The sequence below is a fragment of the Schistocerca cancellata genome, chromosome 2, assembly GCF_023864275.1.
Source record: "Schistocerca cancellata isolate TAMUIC-IGC-003103 chromosome 2, iqSchCanc2.1, whole genome shotgun sequence".
Classification (NCBI taxonomy): domain Eukaryota; kingdom Metazoa; phylum Arthropoda; class Insecta; order Orthoptera; family Acrididae; genus Schistocerca; species Schistocerca cancellata.
The window spans coordinates 667,859,396-667,883,708 of record NC_064627.1 but is presented as its reverse complement, the minus strand read 5'-3'; the positions used below and the strand labels follow the sequence as shown (position 1 = coordinate 667,883,708).

The 24,313-nt window shown below is 41.8% G+C and overlaps 2 protein-coding genes across 3 annotated transcripts in view; both read right to left on the bottom strand.

The window, feature by feature from the left end:
- LOC126162380 (lysosomal acid glucosylceramidase-like) overlaps positions 1-24,313 on the bottom strand; it is a 518,384-nt gene that overhangs the window by 272,691 nt on the left and 221,380 nt on the right. The gene's annotated exons all lie outside the window — the stretch shown is intronic.
- LOC126162382 (lysosomal acid glucosylceramidase-like) overlaps positions 1-24,313 on the bottom strand; it is a 126,603-nt gene that overhangs the window by 81,643 nt on the left and 20,647 nt on the right. The window contains exon 2 of the mRNA XM_049918852.1: positions 7,368-7,586. Coding sequence (XP_049774809.1) covers positions 7,368-7,586 — 219 coding nt within the window. The remainder of the gene's footprint in view (positions 1-7,367; positions 7,587-24,313) is intronic.

Genomic DNA, 24,313 nt, shown 5'->3' with positions numbered 1-24,313 from the left:
AATGTTCTATACCAGTGGTCACATAATGTTCAGGAAGGCCGATTATGCCTGCTGGGTTTGAGGGCTCTAATTCATCTATGCAGGTAATTAATTCATTAATTTTATTTCGCTGTCCTCGAATATTTTGGTGCGGTAAAGATAGCTGATATTTCACATTGACTGAGTTAAAATTGGTTAGAGTTGAAATATCTGCTGACTGTTGAAAATTCTTAACCAATAGCTGTTTATGCTGATGTAATAAGCTAGAATTATGTTTTTTGGTTTCTTTCTCAAACTGAAGGTTTGTCTCAGTCCTAACCTCTCTTAAAATTTGGTTTCTTTGTGTCCTCCGTACCCTTAAAAAGGGTCTTTTCTGAACCCAAAAACCTCTGGTATTTTATCACTCATGACAGTGCCTCCTCCCTTTAACTTTCCTGCAATTTTCCCAGCCAGTTTACCCTTCCCTCTTCTGTTGATGTGAAGGCCATGCCTAATATAATCACACCTATTGAGAGAATCAACAGGAACCACACCAATGTTTGACCCTGCACCCGACATAAGCAGCTGTTCCAACTCCAAATCAACTCTCTAGACAGAAGAGTTCAAATGAGGTCGGTCATGGCGCCCAAGAACAGATACGAACTCAACACTAATATGCTTCGATGCTGATGCAATCTTTGCCAGGTCACACTCTATACTGTACCCAGGATCTCTGTCAATACTATTACCTGCTCCACCCACTACAACCACGGTGTCCTCCTTAGTGAAATCTCTGCAATGTGATCCTAAATCCTCTCTCACCATCTCCAGATCAGCACTAGGTTTAAAAAAATTGGTAACCTGGTATTCTGATCCTAGTTCATCCTGCAAAAGTTGGCCAACACATCTTCCATGGGAACTACCTAACAACAACACTTTCTTTCTCTTTATTGATTTCCCTAAATTCTTACTTTTCAATTTGCTGCTGAAGGTTTGTTGTGCCCTGTCTACACCTGCAACTGCTTGAGGCTCACCAGTTTCTAACTGAAGCAACAGGTCAAATCTATTTTCCACGTTCACCACGAAGGTGTCAGACAAAGTTCTAGGCCTGTTCCTCCTGTTGTCTCTTGACACTTCCCACCTCTCTTTACCCTTCTCCCTCCTTAACCTGTCAACATCTCCCATGGCCTTGTTTAACTCAGCCTGAATGTCTGAGGTCATTCATCTATTTTGTTTTACTCCTATTGATATTAATCCTACAACCTCTTTTCAAGCTACTATCCATACTGTTTAACTGGTCCTTTAAGTTCTTTGTTCTCTCTATTATGTAATGGAATGGAACACGTATCTATCATGACAACAAGTTTAGTGTCAGCCACTGTGGTTACACTCAAAAATGGTATGAAAGTGGGGCCAAAAGTGGAAACTGTCGGCCAGGCAAACTGGCCGAGAATTTCAAGAGCAGCAATAGCTCTTTGTGAATGGACAGGTGGAGTGTGAACCAAGGAAAGTTGATGGATGGGATAGCGCCAGGCCCAGCCGTTGATTGCATGGCAGTAGGTAGCAACGGTCTGGGTGGCCGTGCATGCCTATGAAATACCAGAGTCCACCAAAATTAATAGCAGCCTGCATTTAAATTGTATATGTCCTACAGAATATAAAAACTATTTCTTATATTCGAGACATATAGGCAAAGGAAACCGAACTCCTAATGAGTCATATGGAAAGGTTAATTGCTCTTAAAAGACACAGATAATGCAAAATGATATTAAAAGATAAAGTAGCGTTCAATGAGGTACCAGCCCCTGATTGGCTGACGCAAACATTCGTAGGACGGGCCGTTCGGAAGAAGATACTACTCACGTGCAGGGGATGCACATCAGTTCTTCCTTGGCATGTGCAAGTTGGCGAGTAAGTTTGACTACAGAATTGCCCAACATAAGTGAGATGTTGTATATCAATTAACTCACACTAGTTCTGGTTTTTCCTACCCAGGAACAATTTAAGCCCTAGCTGCTTTAGAGTAAATACTGGTAGTGTAAGATACGAAAAGTACTACCTCGAAGTTAAACAAAACGTGTTGTAGGCAGCTAGGGTGTGACAGTTATAATAAAAAACAATCTTATCTCGGCTATCGCCCCGATAGCTGAGTGGTCAGCGCGGCGGACTGTCATGCCAAGGGGCCCGTGTTCGATTCCAGGCTGGGTCGGAGCTTTTCTCCGCTCAGGGACTGGGTGTTGTGTTGTCCACATTATCATTTCATCTACATCTACATCTACATCCATACTCCGCAAGCCACCTGACGGTGTGTGGCGGAGGGTACTTTGAGAACCTCTACCGCTTCTCCCTTCTATTCCAGTCTCGTATTGTTCGTGGAAAGAAAGATTGTCGGTATGCCTCTATGTGGGCTCTAATCTCACTGATTTTATCCTCATGGTCTCTTCGCGAGATATACGAAGGAGGGAGCAATATACCGCTTGACTCCTCGGTGAAGGTATGTTCTCGAAACTTCAACAAAAGCCCGTACCGAGCTACTGAGCGTCTCTCTTGCAGAGTCTTCCACTGGAGTTTATCTATCATCTCCGTTACGCTTTCGCGATTACTAAATGATCCTGTAACGAAGCGCACTACTCTCCATTGGATCTTCTCTATCTCTTCTATCAACCCTATCTGGTACGGATCCCACACTGCTGAGCAGTATTCAAGCAGTGGGCGAACAAGTGTACTGTAACCCACTTCCTTTGTTTTCGGATTGCATTTCCTTAGGATTCTTCCAATGAATCTCAATCTGGCATCTGCTTTACCGACGATTAATTTTATATGGTCATTCCATTTTAAATCACTCCTAATGCCTACTCCCAGATAATTTATGGAATTAATTGCTTCCAGTTGCTGACCTGCTATATTGTAGCTAAATGATAAAGGATCTTTCTTTCTATGTATTCGCAGCACATTACACTTGTCTACAATTAGATTCAATTGCTATTCCCTACACCATGCGTCAATACGTTGCAGATCCTCGTGCATTTCAATACAATTTTCCATTGTCACAAACCCTCGATATACTACAGCATCATCCACCAAAAGCCTCAGTGAACTTCCGATGTTATCCACAAGGTCATTTATGTATATTGTGAATAGCAACGGTCCTACGACACTCCCCTGAGGCAAACCTCAAATCACTCTTACTTCGGAAGACTTCTCTCCATTGAGAATGACATGCTCCGTTTTGTTCTCTAGGAACTCTTCAATCCAATCACACAATTGGTCTGATAGTCCATATGCTCTTACTTTGTTCATTAAACGACTGTGGGGAATTGTATCGAACGCCTTGCGGAAGTCAAGAAACACGGCATGTACCTGTGAACCCGTGTCTATGGCCCTCTGAGTCTCGTGGACGAATAGCGCGAGCTGTGTTTCACACGATCGTCTTTTTCGAAACCCATGCTGATTCCTACAGAGTAGATTTCTAGTCTCCAGAAAAGTCATTATACTCGAACATAATACGAGTTCCAAAATTCTTCAACTGGTAGACGTTAGAGAAATAGGTCTATAATTCTGCACATTTGTTCGACGTCCCTTCTTGAAAACGGGGATGACCTGTGCCCTTTCCCAGTCCTTTGGAACGCTACGTTGTTCTAGAGACCTACGGTACACCGCTGCAAGAAGGAGGGCAAGTTCCCTCGCGTACTCTGTGTAAAATAGAACTGGTATCCCATCAGGTCCAGCGGCCTTTCCTCTTTTGAGCGATTTTAATTGTTTTTCTATCCCTCTGTCATCTATTTCGATATCTACCATTTTGTCATCTGTGCGAAAATCTAGAGAAGGAACTACAGTTCAGTCTTCCTCTGTGAAACAGCTTTGGAAAAGACATTTAGTATTTCGGCCTTTAGTCTGCCATCCTCTGTTTCAGTACCATTTTGGTCACAGAGTGTCTGGACATTTTGTTATGATCCACCTACGGCTTTGACATAAGACCAAAATTTCTTAGGATTTTCTGCCAAGTCAGTACATAGAACTTTACTTTCGAATTCATTGAACGCCTCTCGCATAGCCCTCCTCACGCTACATTTCGCTTCGTGTAATTTTTGTTAGTCTGAAAGGCTTTGGCTATGTGTATGTTTTCTGTGAAGTTACCTTTGCTTCCGCAGCAGTTTTCTAACTCGGTTGTTGTACCACGGTGGCTTTTTTCCATCTCTTACGGTCTTGATTGGCATATACTCATATAATGCATATTGTAAGATGGTTTTCAACTTTGTCCACTGATTCTCAGCAGTATCTGTACTTGAGACAAAACGTTTGTGTTGAGCCGTCAAGTACTCTGAAATCAGCTAATCTGGGTAATGTGCTCTTAGAACGAGTGTAGTCCTTCATTTATTTAGGATGTCAAATTTGCCTCTACAGTAATTAAAATCTAGATGCAAAATTGACGATTTGGAAATATATGTGGCATCATTTATGATGTATTTAAAAATAAGATGAGACGAGAAATGAGAGTACAATTTTACACAACTATTTCTTCCAGCGCCTTTTCATAGTACAGAATGCTGGGTACCTACGTACAAAAACAACATTTGGTTTAACACAAAATGCAGAAATGAAATTTCTATGAACAAAAGGCAACCCGTATAGAAAACGAAACAGTGGGACAGGAACTAAAATTCATTATGTGGTGGACAATATTTAGAAAACCGATCACTCCAGAGCAACAGCTTGCTTTGACCTAACAGCTTCCAATGCTGCACTTTGCAGTCTCTAAATGACTTTTACTATAATGATATAACATACTTTTCAAGTGGTAGGCTTCTTTTTAAATTCTAAATGTCTGAAAGTTGCTTCTCAGTATTTTCTTTATTAGGACCACCTACTTTAACCACTCTGCAAGTGTTAGTTATTGAAACAGTCACTAAAGTAGTACTGCAAAACTCTACTCAATCTTTAAACTGCCATTAATATTATCATAACCCAGGCAGACACAGAGCCAACCCAAACACAGGGGTATAAGTTTACGTGCCTACTTACACCACAGATGATGAAGAGAGTGAAAGCTTGTATAGTGAGATAAAAGACGTTATTCACGTAGTTAAGGAAGACAAAAATTAAAATGCGATGTGGGCCTGAAATTCGGTAGTGGGAAAATGTAGAGAAGAAAAAACATTACGAGAATGTGGGCTCAGGGAAATGAATGAATGGGGAAGCCACCTGATAGGATTTTGCAAAGAACGTAATTTAATCATCGCTGACATTTCTTTTCAAAACAGTGAAAAAAGATTGCATACGTGCAAGCTTGCTACGCTTAGTTTTAATTTGCGTGATCTCGTAAAGCTATTTTTGACGGCTTGGAGACGATGTTGTCAGAAAGGTTATCAAAAAATAACTTTACAAGATCACGCAAATTATAAGTAAGCATATAAATAAACCGACATTTACTCTCCAAGACGCCATATGGACCACGTCACACCAACTAAGGCGTACACTCGATAACGGCAAATCGCCGAAACGAGCTCGTCGTGTAAATTGTACCACTACAAGTAAATAAATGAATAGTGCAGCAAAGAACTTGTATTTAAAGTGAAATATGCCGTTCGTTGGAAATAAAGGAGATGTGACCTGGGAAATCTAGAGGCGATCGGGAACTTCAAATGGATCATTAGGCAACAATTGACTAAAATCGGGGAAAGGAATGCCTTACGAAGATGAATGAGTAGTTTTGAGAGATGAAATATTTAAGAGAACAGAAAATGAAAGTGGGAAAGGGTAGAGTATAAATCCTTCGATAACGCATGAGGTATTCAATTTAATTGACAAATGGAGAAATTATAAATGACCAGAAAATGAAATAGGCAAAAGGGAATGAATTCGTTTAAAAACTGAGATTATCAGAAAGTGCAAATGACAATGTAAGAATTGCAAAGGGAAAATACAATTATGTAAAAGCATGCATGCCAAAGATAGATGTCGCAGACGGGAAAATAAAATTAAAAATAGTTTTGGAGTAGAGCGAAACAGTTGTATGAATATCAAGATCTGAGATGGTAAGCCAGAACTAAATGGAGAAGGGTAAGCTGGAATTCGGAAGGAATCTGTAGAAGGTTGTAAATAAAGAAAAGCTCTCAATGCAAAGTGAAATAACTGAAAATTGTAGTTGCAGAGCGATTATATTTTGTACAATAACAACAAACAGGTTTCGTTTAAAGCTGAGTAGCCAACATATAATATTGTAAATATTAATGTGTACCATGCTACTGCATTCTTCTTTGATGAGATACTAAATGCTGTTAATAAATGTACATTGTTCCACAGAAAAAACCTATAGTCACGTTCACATCTCGGTGAATCAAATTGTCTCGAGTATTAACCATACATACCTCTTTGAGAGGTATCATTTGTATAAAAATCTTATTTCGCAATATCTAACTGTTTAAGAAATAAGTCGATTTTTATGACTAAATGGTTCAAATTGCTCTGAGCACAATGGGACTTAACATCGGAGATCATCAGTCTCCTAGAACTTAGAAGTGCTTAAACCTAACTAACCTAAGGACATCACACACATCCATGCCCGAGGCAGGATTCGAAACTGCGACAGTAGCGGTCGCACAGTTTCAGACTGAAGCGCCTAGAACCGCTGGACCACAGCGGCCGGCCAATGACTAAATGGTTTCCTATAAACAAGAGAGGGTAATGGGCCCACCACACGTGACCCATCCTACAGAAATGCAATCCAAGATCTTGAGAATAGAGGGAGGTATTGTTTTGCTCTCACCTTTAAATGCAGTTTAGATACATTGGCAGCATTTCTTATGCAGCAATGTAGGGCCTAACATGTACCAGATGCAAAGTCTATGCAATGCGTTTTTAGTTCTGCTAACTTTTAAAATTTCGCTCAGGGATTTACTTCATTTCGTGCCCCACAGTATCTGTAATGATTAATGAAAAGAAATTCAGACCTCCATTGAGTGAAGATATCAGGCTGTATGGTGGGAAAGAATCACATTTTTTCTTCAAAATGAATGCTAAATAATTCACATGTGAAGCACATCTGCTACAGCTCTTCGGCGAGAATACGCATAGCCACTGTGGGCACACCTGAATTTGTGCTCAGACTGTGATCGGTGGCACGAACCTACGACGCGCCGTGTGGAAACGGTTAAACATGTTAAAACCGTGACTCGGAACTTGCTGCAAGGCCCAAAAAGGGTTATGTCTACCGAAATCCGGCCACTGGCTCTAACTCTTCTGCACGGCTGCTCCTAGTGAGAACCGGCCTCATGCTGTTCTCTCCACTACTGCAGCATCTGTGCCGGTGCCGGTCAAGTTATTTTGTGCCCGCACTATTAGTATGGATACCTAATGTACTGCAACCTCCCTACACATGAGACACATTTGCAAAGCACCTCAGTACTCACCGGTTGCATCCGTGAAGTTGTGCAAGCGCAGTGCCAGCCGCTGGCCACAGCGTGTGGAGGTGTAGTGAGCTATGCCACCAACGGTGAGCGCCGGTCTGGGCGGCGAAGCGTCGCAGTAGGTGGCGTTGCAGACGCACACGAAGCTCGAGTAGTTGTACCAGCGCGCCGCACACGGCTGACCGCCTTCCACCCTGACGCCAGAACCGGCCGTGAGCGACACTGCAACAGACCAGACACAATCACACACACTGGCCAAGCTGCTCTCCACAGATGGGGTAAATTGAATTAGCACTTTTCATTGCCTTTGACCACTCGTAAGCAAAGTGGTAGCTACCTGTTGTGTGTATTCAGCATATCCTCTTTGATGTTATACTGTGGTAGATATTGCAAACTGCGGAGTATCAAAATCGTGGGAAGGAAAATGCCCGTAAATGCAAGTTTGCGAAGCAGAGATGCTAATCATTATTCAAGAACTAAATTACATCGATTTACTGCTATTTGCTGCTTTTCGTACTACTTCAAAAATGGTTCTGAGCACCATGGGACTCAACTGCTGAGGTCATTAGTCCCCTAGAACTTAGAACTACTTAAACCTAACTAACCTAAGGACATCACAAACATCCATGCCCGAGGCAGGATTCGAACCTGCGACCGTAGCGGTCTTGCGGCTCCAGACTGCAGCGCCTTTAACCGCACGGCCACTTCGGCCGGCTTTTCGTACTACTGTTTCATATGTAAGGAATAAATTCGCATGCGACCTGGTGGGGGGGGGGGGGCAGTCTGAAATGTTGTTATTGTGGAGATGCGATGTGAATCGTATTGACTTATATGCTGACTGGCAGTATACACATATGTGCATTAACTGAGTCAAACACTTGTGAATAAACTGTGATTTGACTGAACCAGCAAATGGGAGAACTTCGGCTACTCATGCTTAAAACCGCGAATGTTCACTTACGTTACGCCAGTGACATGAATCTTCAGTCACGAATCTTCAGTGTGATGTGTGACGTTTAACCATGAACACCAAATACTAAAGTGTCATGAAAGCTATACTCAAATTTTCCACATCCAAGCACTGTGAGCACGCAAACTACTGTGCATAACGAAACACGGAGGCACTGCAAGGACGCTGAAAGACTGCACTTGTAGAAGTATGAGTAGTTTATTATGTACAATTTAGGCTGAGAGTCGTCATTTAAAGGAGAGCAGAGTGCAAATAAACAGTGTACAAAGCGTGCCAATAACTGTATCATACGGATTACGTCACAGGCTGCTATATCACGAATCCTCCGATTGCAGTTGAAGTCAGAGTAAGGAATTTTGGAAAGACAGTAACCCTGTCTCCAATAACATTATACTAAAACCACGTTTAGCTTTAAGGAAGCTTTTACCTTGAGTTCTTTCTAACACTTGTCATTCGAGTGCAACACCCAGTCCCTGAGCGGAGAAAATCTCCGACCCAGCCGAAAATCGAACCCGGACCATGAGGATTGACATTCTGTAGCACTGACCACTCAGCTACGGGGGGCGGACGGTAACAGTTATGACGGAGAATGATTGAATTGTGAAAAACCAACATTCTACAAAACCAGTGTCATTTGCAAAATTTTGTAAAAGTAAATTCTCGTCCTCCACTCACAAGACCTGAAGGTAGGTTTTCACGCAGGCGCACGCGCGAGTTATGTTGGACTTACGCCGTGTGTCGAAATTTGTGGGACTGCAGAGTTAAAATTCAGTTATCAAAATAAGAAAATTATTTGCCGCTGCATATCAATAGGCGTAAACTTTTACCTTTCTGAAGATATAGGGAAATCAACGGGTCCCCAGCCATATCAAGCAGAAAATCACCGTCACGATTAATAAGATTTTCGGCCAAACGTAATTCCACAGATAATCGAATCCCAGAAGGATCTCGTCGTGGCCAAGAATAATGCATAGAATGTCCTGTGGAGATACAATTTTCCGCTATGGCTGGTTTACTGGAGTGCAAATGGCGAGTGTGGCGATTATGTTCCATGCATCTTTTACGTCTGTGCACATTGTCTGACCAATGTAGGCTTTGTCACATTGACAAGATATTCTGTAGGCTTTCCCAAACGCAGATCGTCTTTTGCCAAGCCGAAAACAGCACAGGTTTTTGTCGGTGGCCGGAAGGTTACTTTAACATCAAGTTTCTTAAGGATCTTGCCTAGTTCAGATGAAATGTTGCTCACACATGGGAGGAACGCCGTGGACTTCAAATGCTCATTCTCTTCCTTTTTTTTGTAAATAGGTTTATTCATTGTCAAAAATGTCCTAATTTGACGTGAAGAATATTTAGCACAGAGAGGAGGTATTCTAGCACCTCTGCAAGGCTGTCTCTCACACACAGCCTGCATCCGATGCACCAGCAGTCCTTTCCGCGACTTCTTTTTCTGGATAATGTCTGTGTAAAAGAGTATACTCTCTCTGGTCGGAAATCTGATACTTTTCCCACGTAATTGTTGTAACACGACTTAGTCAGCCAACTTGTGCAACTGCTAAAGTGAAACTTTGTAGTTACGGCTGAATCAGACTATGGCACATGCATGTTTCTTTACTTAATATACTGCGGAAACATTCATGAGAAAAAGAATGTATTTTCATTATTTTAGATGAAGAATCAATATTTAATATCAATACCTTACTTAATATACTGCGGAAACATTCATGAGAAAAAGAATGTATTTTCATTATTTTAGATGAAGAATCAATATTTAATATCAATACCTGTTGTTACATGTTGGACATATCATTACGACTGCATAGTATGGAAATTGCTTGCCTGATTGACGGTTGCGTTCCGGGATGGTACTCTCTCAAGTATCGTTCAGAACGAGCAACTGTTGAATCAATTTTCAGTTAATACAGAATGACAGCTTACAACTTTAAAGTTAGTATTTTCTCTGCTAACCGTCAACTGCACAGGCAAAACGTAGATATAAGCACATTCTACCTCACGCGATACATCCCCATAATGCAAAAGGTGAATGTTATTTTTGCATGAAAGTGAACGCAAATTTACACTACCATAAGAAAAGTAATAATAATAATAGCAATAATCATTTAACACCAAATCCTCTTTCTTCATTTTTATTGACTTTTATAAGTTCCAGAATATTGTCGCTCCAAACGCAGGAAATTCATAAACAATTTAGCGTGGGTCGCAATCTGGAGGACATTTATATGAAAGAACTACAGAAAGCGAAACACTCATGCTTATGAAAACAAAAGCTGTCCCAGAAAGCAAAAATTCATTTGTCAGGAATTACCTGTATCGCAGTGCTATCTGATTTGTCCTGCGTATCTCCCCTACAGAGTGTGACAAACCCTTTTTACATACGACAAATTATGTTCACCCACACTGTATGTAAGACAAAATAAAATTCAAGTACAGAGGTAGACAAAAATGTGGGAATAGCAGAAACACAACACACTACCATACCTTACGCGGTGTAGGCAAACCGTTGGCATTCAAAACAGGTTCCAGTCGTCTCTGAATGAACAGGTCCCGTACGGTTTCCTAGGGAATGTTATACCACTCTTCTTGCAAAATAGTGGGAAGCCCTGGTAACAATGACGAAGGTGGGTGGCGATCACGGTCCCTTCTTTTCAAAAATGGTTCTGAGCACTATGGGACTTAACTTCTGACGTCATCAATCCCCTAGAACGGAGAACTACTTAAACCTAACTAACCTAAGGACATCAGACACATCCATGCCCGAGGCAGGATTCGAGCCTGCGACCGTAGCGGCTGTGCCCCTTCTTTTCAAAATAGACCACAAATTGTCAATAATTTTGGGATATGGTGACTGTTGTGGCCAGAGGAGATGCGACAATTCATCCTCATGCTGACCAAACAAGTCGGGGCGATGCGAGCTGTGTGAAAATAATCCCTGTCCTCTTGGAACACAGCATCACCGCTAGGGAACAAACAACGTACGATGCGATGGACGTGATTAGCCTGCATGACCACGTAATTACTTATCAGTAATGCGGCTTTGCAGAGTAACCTGGGGCCTATGGAATATGGCTGCCCAAATCATCACAGAAGTCCTGCCAAGTTTCATTCTTCGAATATAAATTCGGCCAGAAGTTGGAAACGATGTGACACAAGACTCACCCGACCATATGACAGTTTTCCATTGCTCCATGGCCCAGGTCTTAAGGATTTCCCTCGTACGGGTATTTGCATCACCAATGAGTAGTTTTGGGATACCAGCTCGCGCTGCAATTCCCTGCTCCTGAGCTCCCTTCGTTTTGTTTTGGTGCTGACAGCGTTTCCAACTGCGACATTCAATTCTGCAGCTTATGAAGCTTTCTTCAGTTATCAAAATCAACATGTTACCTGTTCTTACTTTCTTCAAACCGATACCGAAATGAAAGGTCTTCAATTTTCGAAGACGATAAATTTTGTAGTGGTTGAGCGATGGGGGGGGGGCCGAGAGGGGTAACCGCCCACCGCTGCCCCTCGCTGTGTTCGCCCTTGCTCAGCCCGCAAAGAACATAGCTTAGTGTTCGATAAATATTTGAATATTACTCTTCAGTCTGGGCCATTACCAGGTAGGACTGATAGAGAAATAGAGAGAGCGCGAAAGAGTAATGAAAATATCCGACTCCAGAGGCAGACACTCCAAGAGAGGTGCTGTGCATTCGGTATGTTCGACTGTTAAAATTCCGTGCGCGTACGTTCCTAAATGCGCCTAGTAACATATTGTTTTCTCACAACATATCTCGTAAAACGGTGTGCCTGACCGAGACTCGAACTCGGGACCTTTTCCTTTCGCGGGCAAGTGCTCCACCAATGAGCTACCCAAGCACGACTCACGCCCCGTCCTCACAGCTTTAATTCCGCCAGTACCTCGTCTCCTACCTTCCAGTGTCGGTCCGGCACGCAGTTTTAATCTGCCAGGAAGTTTCATATCAGCGCACACTCCGCTGCAGAGTGAAAATTTCATTCTGGAAACATCCCCCAGGTGTGGCTAAGCCATGTCTCCGCAGTATCCTTTCTTTCAGGAGTGCTAGTTCTGCATGGTTCGCAGGAGAGCTTCCTTAAAGTTTGGAAGGTAGGAGACAAGATACTGGTAGAAGTAAAGCTGTGAGCACCGGGCGTGAGTCGTGCTTCGGTAGCTCAGATGGTAGAGCACTTGCCCGCGAAAGGCAAAGGTCCCGAGTTCGAGTCTCGGTCGGGCACACAGTTTTAATCTGCCAGGAACTTTCATATCAGCGCACACTCCGCTGCAGAGCGAAAATTTCATTCTGGAATATCTCGTAAAAATTACATGAAGGTAAATTTACGGAGATTCGAGCTCATTTGAAGGCTTAGCAACAGTTATCCTTCCTAAAAACCATGAAGCAAAGTGACAGCAGTACACCCACAGACATACGCACACATGTCACCACACGGTATATGGCCGAGGGTACCTTGTACCACTACTAGTCATTTTCCATTAGCAAAAGTAGCGAGGGGAAATCGATTGCATGTATGCTACCAAACAGGCCCACATTAAGTATCTTACCACATATTGTAAGGTTTCTTGTGCCTGCTGTTCTGCAGCCTTAACAGATTGTATGAAATATCTTCTATGGCAATAACAACACAGGCCAAAGATGGAAAAACTGTTTTGCTGAAAATATCTTATTATTATGTTTTTAGGGTGGGAAATCCTAATATTATACTTAAAAAACTCTATCACCCACCATTTCATCACATTTTATAGTTAAATTTATTAAATTAAGCGATTTTTAAAGAATTTAACACATTTTATATATTTAAAATAATTTAAAAAGGAGGTGTAATGAATGTAGATGACGTTGGTAGCACTGCTGAAAAATCATTTCTGGCAAGAAAAGGTCGATTCTACTTTTGTGTTAACAGATGGCGTTTTGTTTACTGTCAACCTAACCTCACTTTCCCATTTCCTATACATGTGCTCAGTATAGTGTCTAATCGTCGTTGTAAAACTTCTGCTGACAGTTTTTGTTATATTTGTGATGAATTTGTGATTAACAAACACCAAAGAAACGTTACAGACTTTGTGAAAAAAGTTTATCTATCATACTGTGGATCTAAACTTGGTGATCAAGATAAATCTTGGGCACCGCATAAGGTATGTTATGTGTGTGTTGGAGATCTGAGAAAATGGTCCAAAAAGGAGAAAAAAGCCTTTAGATTTTCTGTTCCCATGATATGGAGGGAGCCAAGAAATCATTCCGATGATTGCTACTTTTGCAGCATTGGTATTATTGGTCATAATTCGAAAAACAAGAAGTTAATAAGCTACCCTAACCTTCCGTCCGCCATCCGACCAGTAGGGCATGGTGTAGATTTGCCACTTGCTGAACCACCAGATGATTTATTCCATCAGAAGTATTTTCTAATGTACAATGTGATTTAGACGAACCAGATGATGATGAATTCCATTGTAATACAGAAAGTCTAGAGCCCAGATTGTTTACTCAGACCGAGAGTAAAGATCTGGTTAGGGATCTGGACTTAACGAAAGAAAAAGCTGAATTACTTGGCTCTAGATTAAAAGAAAAGAACTTCTTGGCCGTTGGAACCCGTTTATACGTGCCTAGCAAGAGAGATCAGCAGTTTTCCAAGTTTTTTCTACAAGAAGGTGATTTAGTGTCCTGTTCAGACATTCCCGGTCTGATGAATGCGTTTGATATTGAATACAAAAAGGAAGACTGGAGGCTGTTTCTTGATTCATCCAAAACTAGTTTAGAGGCTGTTTTGTTACACACTGGTAACATGTATGCATCTAGACCTGTTGTACATTCTGTATATATGAAAGAAAGCTATGAAAACCTAGAAACAGCGCTATATAAAATAGACGATTCTGCTCATGGTTGGATGATATGTGGCGATGTAAAAGTAACTTGCATGCTCCATGGTCAGCAAGGTGGACTTTACCTGATTTCCATGTTTCTTGTGTGAATGGGACCGTAGAGCTAGGGATCAACACTGGTACAGAAAGAACTGGCCTTTGAGGGAGTCTTTAAAACGTGGTGAAAAGAATATTCTAAGCTAAAATCTTGTAGATCAAAAAAGCGTACTCCTACCACCTCTACATATAACGTTAGTCCTAATGAAACAGTTTGTAAAGGCTTTGCCTAAAGATGGACCATGTTTTAAGTATCTCTGCCAAAAGTTTCCACACCTTTCAGAAACGAAACTAAAAGAAGGCGTCTTTGTAGGACCTGACATTAGAAAATTGATGTTTGAATTTAACTTTGAATCCACAATGACCTTAAATGAGAAAGAAGCATGGGTATCATTCAAGCAAGTCGTTACAAAGTTCTTAGGACATGAAAAATACCCAGAATATGTTTCTATTATAGCTACAATGTTGAAGAAGTTTAATACTTTAAGATGTTTAATGAGCCTGAAAGTTCACTTTTTGAACAGTCACCTTGACTACTTCCCGGAAAATATGGGATATGTTAGTTAGGAGCAAGGAGAGCGTTTCCACCAAGACACTGAAGTGATGGAAACACGTTACTAAGGCCGCTGGAACACCAACGTGACTACTTCTGATCACTTCACGGAGAAGTTCAACAAGCGACTCGTCGTAGAAAAAGCTACTCAAGAAGTTACAAAGAAAAAAGAGAAAGAAAATAAAAACCAATTCCAGTTGACAAGTGAACCCTCTAGCAACACATATCATTGTTTTAAGTAGCTTACTGTAAATACAAACCACGCTTATGTTGGCACAAAGTGTTGCATTAATTTTCCTGTTTACCGTATAACATAGGATTTTTATGCTACATAATAAAAAGCAGATTGCACAAAAAACTAAGACTAGATTTAGATTCAGTTCATAAAAATCTATAAAGATCAACTATCAAAGTAAAAAAAGTTTTTCCAAAAAATTTTTTTCGTTGGCCTGTGTAATCCACCAGACATGCTTTTCGTGTATTTTATTTGCCGCTACCTGTTTCAAACATTGGCTGTTTCACAAACAGTAATAAACTACTAAAATTTGGCAAGAGCAGCCACCGGAAATATATGAACCGACCGATCTATTAGAAATAATGCCACCACACAACTATTTCACTTTCCAAGGAAATATACACCAGCATAATTATAGGATAGCTATGAGCATCTGCTTTGGAGGAATCCTGACGAATGTGTTTTTAGATCACCTAGAAATCGGAGAACAGATCCAATAGGCTGACAAGTCATTTGTTACCGACGTTTTATTGACGATACCCCCATTCTCTTTAATGGAAATAATAACGAAATTATCATTTATCATCGGATATGATACAGACAAGGTCATAAACTTCTTGGGTATAAACATAGCTAATAATGAAGACGCCCACAAATATGATAAATTTTGTAAACCGACCACAAGTGGCTGTATAACACATAGCTCATTATGTTACCCACTAGCATTCAAACTGCCGTATTTTCTCGCTATGATAGCTGGTGTCATTAGAGTGTTTCTTACTAAAGAAAACGCGAAGACAGAATTTGATACAATTACAACTGTAGCAGAAAATAACGGCTACAACACTGATACAGCAGATAAGGATAAAATATACGGAAGAAAATTAGGGCTAAATTTTCAAATTATAATGACAAAAACAGATTAGCGAAAATAGAAAGAAAGAAGTAAAAAATATTCGTTACGCTACCTTATATAGTAAATGTTTCTTAAAAAATAAGTAACACATTTCGTGACACTAATATTAAGAAGTATAAATACAACATCATATAGGTATAAAGCAGGAGTAGGTTTAATAAAGAAAAAATATAGGAATGCTGGTAAACTACTGTGAACAGTATACAACATAATTTATTATCGTCGTCAAGATAGATACGAAGCTCACACCCGCCACAGTAGTACAAGTTTATATGTCAACTAGCGCAGCAGCTGATGAAGAAATTGGAACGTGTATGATGAGATAAAATAAATTATTTAGTTAGTTAAGAGGGACTGCAATTCAATAGAAGGAAAATGAAGAGAAAGAAAAATTGTAAGAGAATAGGGACTGGAGGAAGGCATGGACGAGAAAGCCGCCTGGTACAGTTTTGCACAGAGCATGTTTTAATCATGACTAACATGTGGTTTGAGAAGGTTTGAGAATCATAAAAGTAGGTTGTATACGTGGAAGAGACCTGGAGACACCGGAAGATTTCAAATTGATTATACAATGGTAAGACAGAGAGTTGGGAACCAGATTTTCAGTTGTAAGACATTTCCAGGGGCAGATGTGGACTCTCTGAGGAAGAGAAATTTGCTGACATCGAATATTGATTTAAGTGTTAGGAAGTCTTTCATGAAAGTATTTGAGTGGAGCGTAGCCATATGCAGAAGTGACAAATGAGGAGGTGCTAAATGGATATGGGGAGAAAAGAAATTTGTTGGACAACCTGAGTAGAAGAAGGGATCAGTTAATAGGACACATTCTGAAACACCGAGGGATCACCAATTTAGCATTCGAGGGAAACGAGGGTGGTAAAAATCGTACAAGGAGACCAAGAGGTGAATACAGTAAGCAGATACAGGAGGATGTAGGTTACAGTAATTATTCAGAGATATGAGGCTTGCGGAGGGCATAATGCATGAAGAGCTGCATCAAACGAGTCTTCAGACTGAAGATCATAACAACAGAAATGTTAAAATTACCTGCTGCACGTTGACTATGCTAGGGTGCAAATAATAAACAGAACAGACAACACTAAAAAATATGACCAATCAGGAACATATAAAATTAAATGCAGTGATGGTGACACGTTCCATATCCGATAAACAGGGCGAATATTTACTACAAAGTACAAAGCATACGTAAACAAAAGTGGTAAAAACCTTTCTAAATTTAGTCTGGATCTTCCAGAAAATTGACACACTACATTAGACACAAGTACTACTCTTTCCATTCTTCACAGATCTGAAGAAAGAAGCTACAGGAACATATATCTACATACTTCTCGCAAAATTTCGAATAACATTTCAAATGGACATACAGAACTTGAAAAAAGTATATTGATAACTTCGACAGTACATTCCGGTTAGAGGAGGCTGTTGTCACTGTTGATCTGTTGAGAGGAGCATTTAATATATGAGACAATCAGGTTAAACGGCAAGCAGTGACATTAAGGCTTGCTTCACATTACTGTGTCTCTACTGGCATCAGAAAGTCACTATGGATTAAGTGGAGCCTGACTTACCAGTTAATATGTCATGTAGAGTGGAACAGATAGTGAATAGTGTGAATAGTGTGTTGTATGGTGGAACATGGTATTCTACATATACAAGAGAGATACGGAGGCAAGGTAGTACCCATCAACATAGGTAAAAAAATGGAAATGAGCGTATGGCGTCAGTGGCTGGGAGTCCCCAGGCGGGAAGTTCGGCCGCCAAGTGCAGGTCTTATCGAGTGCGACGCCACATTGGGCGACTTGCGCGTCGACAACGGGGATGAAATAATGATGAGGACAGCACAACACCCAGTCGCTGCGGTGATAAAATTTCCCTACCCAGCCGAGAATCGAACCCGGACTCCCTTGTGTGGCATTCCAACGTGCTGACCGTTCAGTTATTGGGGCAGACATCAACGTAGGTAATTATGGTGCTGAGGAGGTTAAGTTATTGAAAGCAACATTGTTGGCCACGTTGGAGATTCTAGATGAGGAAGATTGCTGCACAGGAGGTGTAGGCTACAGAAGAGCAAAGGATGCTGCTAGGACGGCATTTAGTGAAAAATTGAAGCATTTGGAACAGAGAGGATGCAGATGGAGGACATGTTACTGGAATTTGAAGATCTCACAAGGGTCGTTGCTTGCTGCAGGAGCAACATAGCACGAGATACCAACAGTGGATGAAGCACGAGTGTATCAGAGACCATACAGAATATAATGATCACTGAAGTTGGAGAAACATGTAAACCAACAATTACTGAGTGATAAGATAATGCAAGAAGGTAGTAGCCCCCTGGTGGGCACGAACTGTAGTTGTGCCCAAGAAGTCTATTGGTAGCTCAAAGAAGTGGTGCTTTTGTTGCCATTACTGCTATTTGAGTAGTAAGACTATGACAGATGCCTTCCCAATTCTGAACATCACAGAAACAGTAGATAATCTAGGGCAATGCCAGTACTTCTCCACAGTAGACTTGAACATTGCTGCAGACGATAGACCGAAAAAGCTGTTTTCAGCACCTTAGGAACACCAGCGATATAGAGGGATGCCTTTAGGGTCAAGAAATGCACTGCCATCATTCCTATGGTTACAGGATGGAGTGCTGAAAGGATTAAAACCGTGTCAGTGTCTGGTGTATCTCAATGACATGATCTTCTTTTGAAGGAATACACACGACGATACGCAATGATTGAGGGGAGTGTTCAAGAGGTTACAAGCAGCTCATTTGACAATAAGTATGGAAAAACCTCACTTCGTGCTGGAAGAATTCAATTATTAAAGCCATATCATTAGTAAGGACGGTGTGAGGAGTAAGATTAATACAAGAAGTGCAAGGTTTGCCAGTACCAGGAACATGTAAGGAGTTACGATCATTTCTGGGTATAGCAAATTATTATAGGAAGTGAGAGAATTCGCAGCTATAGCACGAACACCTACACAGTTATTGAGAAAAGGTATTAAGGTTTTATGGTCGGAGGAATTTCAAGGGAGTATTTGTCGAACTGAAGAAGGTGTTATCGTGGAGAGAAGCGCGGGATTACCCGAGCGGTCTAGGCGCTGCAGTCATGGACTGTGTGGCTGGTTCCGGCGGAGGTTCGAGTCCTCCCTCGGGCATGGGTGTGTGTGTTTGTCCTTAGGATAATTTAGGTTAAGTAGTGTGTAAGCTTAGGGACTGATGACCTTAGCAGTTAAGTCCCATAAGATTTCACACACATTTGAACATTGTTATCGTCGCGCTAAAAGTTCGTGTCTCCAGACTTCCAGAAGCAGTTCATGTTATCATCCTGGGTTTTACCTCAGGAGGTTGATTTCCAGGAACATCTTGTTGCTTTTGTACTGAGACAGTTAAATAGAGTGTAATGGAGTGTAAGCAGAAAGAGAGTTGCTTAGCTAGCTGTACAGAGTAACATACATATCTGTGTAGAGAGACTAAGATGTGATGCCAGGTGGTCGTGCCAGAGGTACTGAAGGAGGAAGTGCTACCTGAAGTGTATGGTCATGTGGTGTTTGGCCATGGAGGTTGCAAGGCAGCGAATCTAAAAGTGGCGGAAAAATTTTGTATATAGGAGGGCAGAATGATGTTGATCAATATGTTACAACTGTATAGACTGAGTGCAGCATGCGGGTTTCAGTAAAAACCAGGAACAGATGCATATTTTTCCGGAGGCAGTGGAACTAGCTGCCAGAAGCAATAGAACTGTTTAGTTTCATTGGGATGGACGTGTTAGGACCATTCAACCGAACGCAAGCAGGTAACCGTTTTGTGCTGATGATAATAAACCATTTTTCTCGTTACGCGGAAATGATGCCAATTGCGAACCCATAGACATTCACAGTCACACGAGTGAATAGGTGGATATTGAAGTTTAGAGTGCAGCGGATTATATCTATGGAACAGAGACAAACTTCATGTCACACATGATGCAAGAGTTGTGTTGGTTATTAAGAGTCAAAAATTAAGAATGAGTCCACTTCATCCTCAGGCTAACAGAAGGATGGAATGGATACATCAGACAATTTGAAAGATACAAAATTGTTAAGGCTTTCGTGGCCACTTGTTGACAAACTGCCTATTGGCTTCTGTCTCGGGTTCTTCGGCCGACGTTCATCTAATGATTTTTCTGACGTTTCGCCAGCCACTCGTGCTGGCGAAACGTCAGAAAAATCATTAGATGAACGTCGGCCGAAGAACCCGAGACAGAAGCCAATAGGCAGTTTGTCAATTTGAAAGATGCTTGTTTATTGCGTGAATCCGCATAACTCAGATTGGAACACACATTTATCCTTCATATTGAGTGTGTATAGTTCCAAAGTATATGCTAGCTCAGTGTTGTCACTATTCAAGCCACTCTATGGGAAAAAAGTTGCGTCGCCATTCGACAGGACTGGACAGAAAGGAGGCAGGAGAATTTGCAAGAAAAGCGAGGGAAGTGTGGAGAAAGGGCCGGCTAGCGAATATAATGGCGTTGGAGAAGCAAGAAAATGCACTGCAGCGAGTGGGAACGTTACCACAGCACAAAGCAGGACAATGGGTGGTGTTGTGGAGTCCACATACTCTGAAGGGTACCAGAGCCTATACCAAGTGACTGAGACTATTTAACCAATAAATGTAAGCCTGCAGTTGCCAACAAGGTCAACAATCGTGCGTGCTGGGCGCCTACGGCAATTCAAGAGGGTGGCAGAAGTGATTCTGCGAGAGGTGGGAATGAAAGAGAGGAAACAGGCAGAGAAGAGGCCAAGGAAATGTTTTAAAATCTTAAACATGGCTGGATGCAGCAACTGTAGAATAGAATCTTCGTGATGACAATGTGAAATAACGCCAGTCAACTGCAGAAATGAAAGTTATTTTCAAACCCCTTACCTAGGTTTCTAAATCTTCTTCAGAAGGATTAATAGTTACAGAATGCTGCGGAGGTTCCTTAAAACTGTAGCCATAAGGCACTATTAAGGAGTGAATTTCCTATTTTAATAGTGCACTTTTAACGAACCAGTGTAACCATTGATCGTTCTGGAAAAGACTTCGACACCTTGGTCAAAGGCTTTGAATAAACCTTTCATTTCTGCAACTGATTGGGTCTGTTTCATTTTATCCTGACGAATAATCGATATGTATGGTGTTCTTGTGATTTTAAGTATTTTTCCTCTTGTGTTTAATATAGGTTGTTTACATTGTTTTAGAAATGTTGTAGGAGTTATAATTTCCATCCAACAAGATGTAATGTTATCTCAGCCATAGATGGCCACTGAGCTTAATTTTTAATGTTTGGTGATTATGTAATGAGGTAAGGAGGCGTGAACACGTGTTTTCAAGGATACAACTGCTGGCAGATAGTAACTGGATGCTTAGAGAGGTCTCCAAGGAACATGGATGCTACTCTGGGAACATCCGCAATTAAAAGAGCAAATGTAGGGGATGGTCAGAGTAATTCTGGCAAATGGTGCACTGCACGAACCCAGGAGGTTAAAAACGGGATGGATACATGCAGGAGATAGAATTATGAAGACCATACTCAGGACAGCAGACGCAAGCGACGTGAGCAAATTGACTGGAAAACAGAAGCAGTGAATACTTTAGCGGAGGCAAATAGAGCAACAATGGAATGGCATTCCACGCTGAGCGTGAATATAGACAGGCGTGTGTTGAACAACACATGCATGCTTTGGCAGCTTACCAATGGAGTTATGAGTTAATTCCAGGGGCTCAGCTAGTACTCTGAAGCGAGATTTGGTAGCCATACAAGAATGGATGCAAGTACTGGATGCGAGTGTAACGCTGTCAAGGCCATTTCAATCTCTAGGGGACGCAAAAGTAGAACTGACGAACGTGCATGAAGCCTTCATTAGGCTTCACGAGTAATTACGTCCGGTTTTGCTGTCACCTGAGTAGTATTTGAAGGGCCCGGGGAAAGTACAAGGGGAATTACTGCCAGCACTATAGTTGGTAGCACTTCCGGATAGCCAGAACTTGCCGTTCTACTACCATAGTGCAAAATTGTACTCACCACTACGGATACCGGTACTGAGCGAGCTTTCATTATTCACATATTACATGACTCACACCTATCCAATGAAGTTAGCGACAGTTGGAAAGTTTGTGCAAGTGGGAGAAGAAGGGATAGTCGGTAATGGATACATGGTAATGACAGAGGTTGAGTTTCAATAATGCCAGAGTGGGGTAGCCACCATATGCCCAACGCGCGAGGTTGTTCAGAGGTAGAGGAGAGTAACATCCGTGTCAGAAAGGGATGATTGTAACAAAACCATATTTTTGGAGAGCAGGTTTATATTGGATATACTCAATGCACAACAGTGTACAGTGTTAGCTAGTTGCTATAAGCCAGGGAAAACCATGAGATGAAGATGTTTACAGTTGTAAGGTAGACGGCTGTTGACCAACGGAACTAAGTGTGGTGTTACAGGACCTACGTCTCATTTACCAGCCACTATGACGGAATCACTCTGTTGAGTATAACACAGCCACAGTTGTATTGGACAGAGAACCTCTGAAGATGTTGTCCAAACAGAACCTTCCTTAACGACACCTGGGAACCCAACCCGGACCATTCATTGAGTCAGATGATAGCCGCGCAGGAGGGCGAATTATAGCAGAGAAATTGTTGTGGCATGTAAAACCGTATCGGGAAGGCAGAAGTCAAATAACCATGACCTTGAGTATCACATTTCCTAGCGCCACAGTGACTCTGATTTTGCTTGACTTAGCCTTGGCGTATCTGAGACGACGATTCACTCAGAGACATGATTCAAGGACGATTCTACTTCCAATGGACTGGATTTCCCAAGAGAGGAATGCAGAATACATTTTTGGGTTCGGGATTAATAACTGTACTGTGTAGTAAGCAGGAATAAGTGGTCCAGTGGTAATTGTATTTCCCTAAGGAATAAGGGGAAAGAAAGGGGAGAAAGCTGGTCGAAATAAAACCTAAGGGGCCGGGTCTCCTCTGTGGAGGATGGCAGTGTACGCTCCCATGCAATTTTTAATTAAAATAATGAAAAGCGGTGGGAAAGTTGCCATGAAGTACTACATTAGCAGCCGCAGACTGATAGCCACAAGTGTGGCGAAATCTGGGCAGAAAAATATTCGCATAAAGGGACTTTGAGACGAGGCTAGCTGCGCTCAATGAAAACTGCACTGCACAGTAGTAATGGCCGTAGCAGGTGCGTCTATATCACCACACCAGGGCAAGTCTCTTGTTATACGTGATGTGACTAGGGGCCAGGTTTAAGCGAAACAAATGCGCTCTGAAGCGTTGTAAATATGTCTGAGTTTGAGGCAGAAGTCTTCTTGTACTCACTTGTATCCAGAGCCCAGCAGGACCGTCATGGCGCTAAGACAGTGAGACAATGGGCATCGCCAGCAACAGCCATGTGTTCGAGACTGGGCTGCGCCTGCCGCCGCCAGCGTTAAATTCCTCATGGAGTTTGATGCCAAAGTACCACCAACCTGTCATCCGTGCCTGTTGCCACTAGCACTGAGTTCCTAGTGGGACTTAACTGCCTCCGCGCCAGCCGCCGTCTGTCTCCTGCCACAGGGCAGTGCCTCAAATCCACGTGCCGCTGCGGCGACACATGCGGAGTCGAGGCACTGCCAGGGCTCCGTCTACATCTACATGGATCATCACATTTAAGTGCCTGGCAGAGGGTTCATCGAACCACTTTCACAATTCTCTATTATTCCGATCTCGTATAGCTCACGGAAAGAACGAACACCTATATCTTGCCCTACGAGCTCTGATTTCCCTTATTTTATCGTGGTGATCGTTTCTCCCTATGTAGGTCAGTGTCAACAAAATATTTTCGCATTCTCAGGAGAAAGTTGGTGATTGGAATTTCGTGAGAATATTCCGTCGCAACGAAACACGCCTTTTTTTAATGATGTCCAGCCCAAATCCTGTATCATTTCTGTGACGCTCTCTCCCATATTTCGCGATAATACAAAACGTGCTGCCCTTTTCTGAACTTTTTCGATATAATCCGTCAGTCCTATCTGGTAAGGATCCCACACCGCGCAGCAGTATTCTAAAAGCGGACGGACAAGCGTCGTGTAGGCAGTCTCCTTAGTAGATCTGTTACATTTTCTAAGTGTCCTGCCAATAAAACGCAGTCTTTGGTTAGCCTTCCCCACAACATTTTGTATGTGTTCCTTCCAATGTAAGTTGTCCGTAATTTTAATACTTAGGGATTCAGTTGAATTTACGGCTGTTAGATTAGACTGATTTATCGTGTAACCGAAGTTTAACGAGTTCCTTTTAGTAT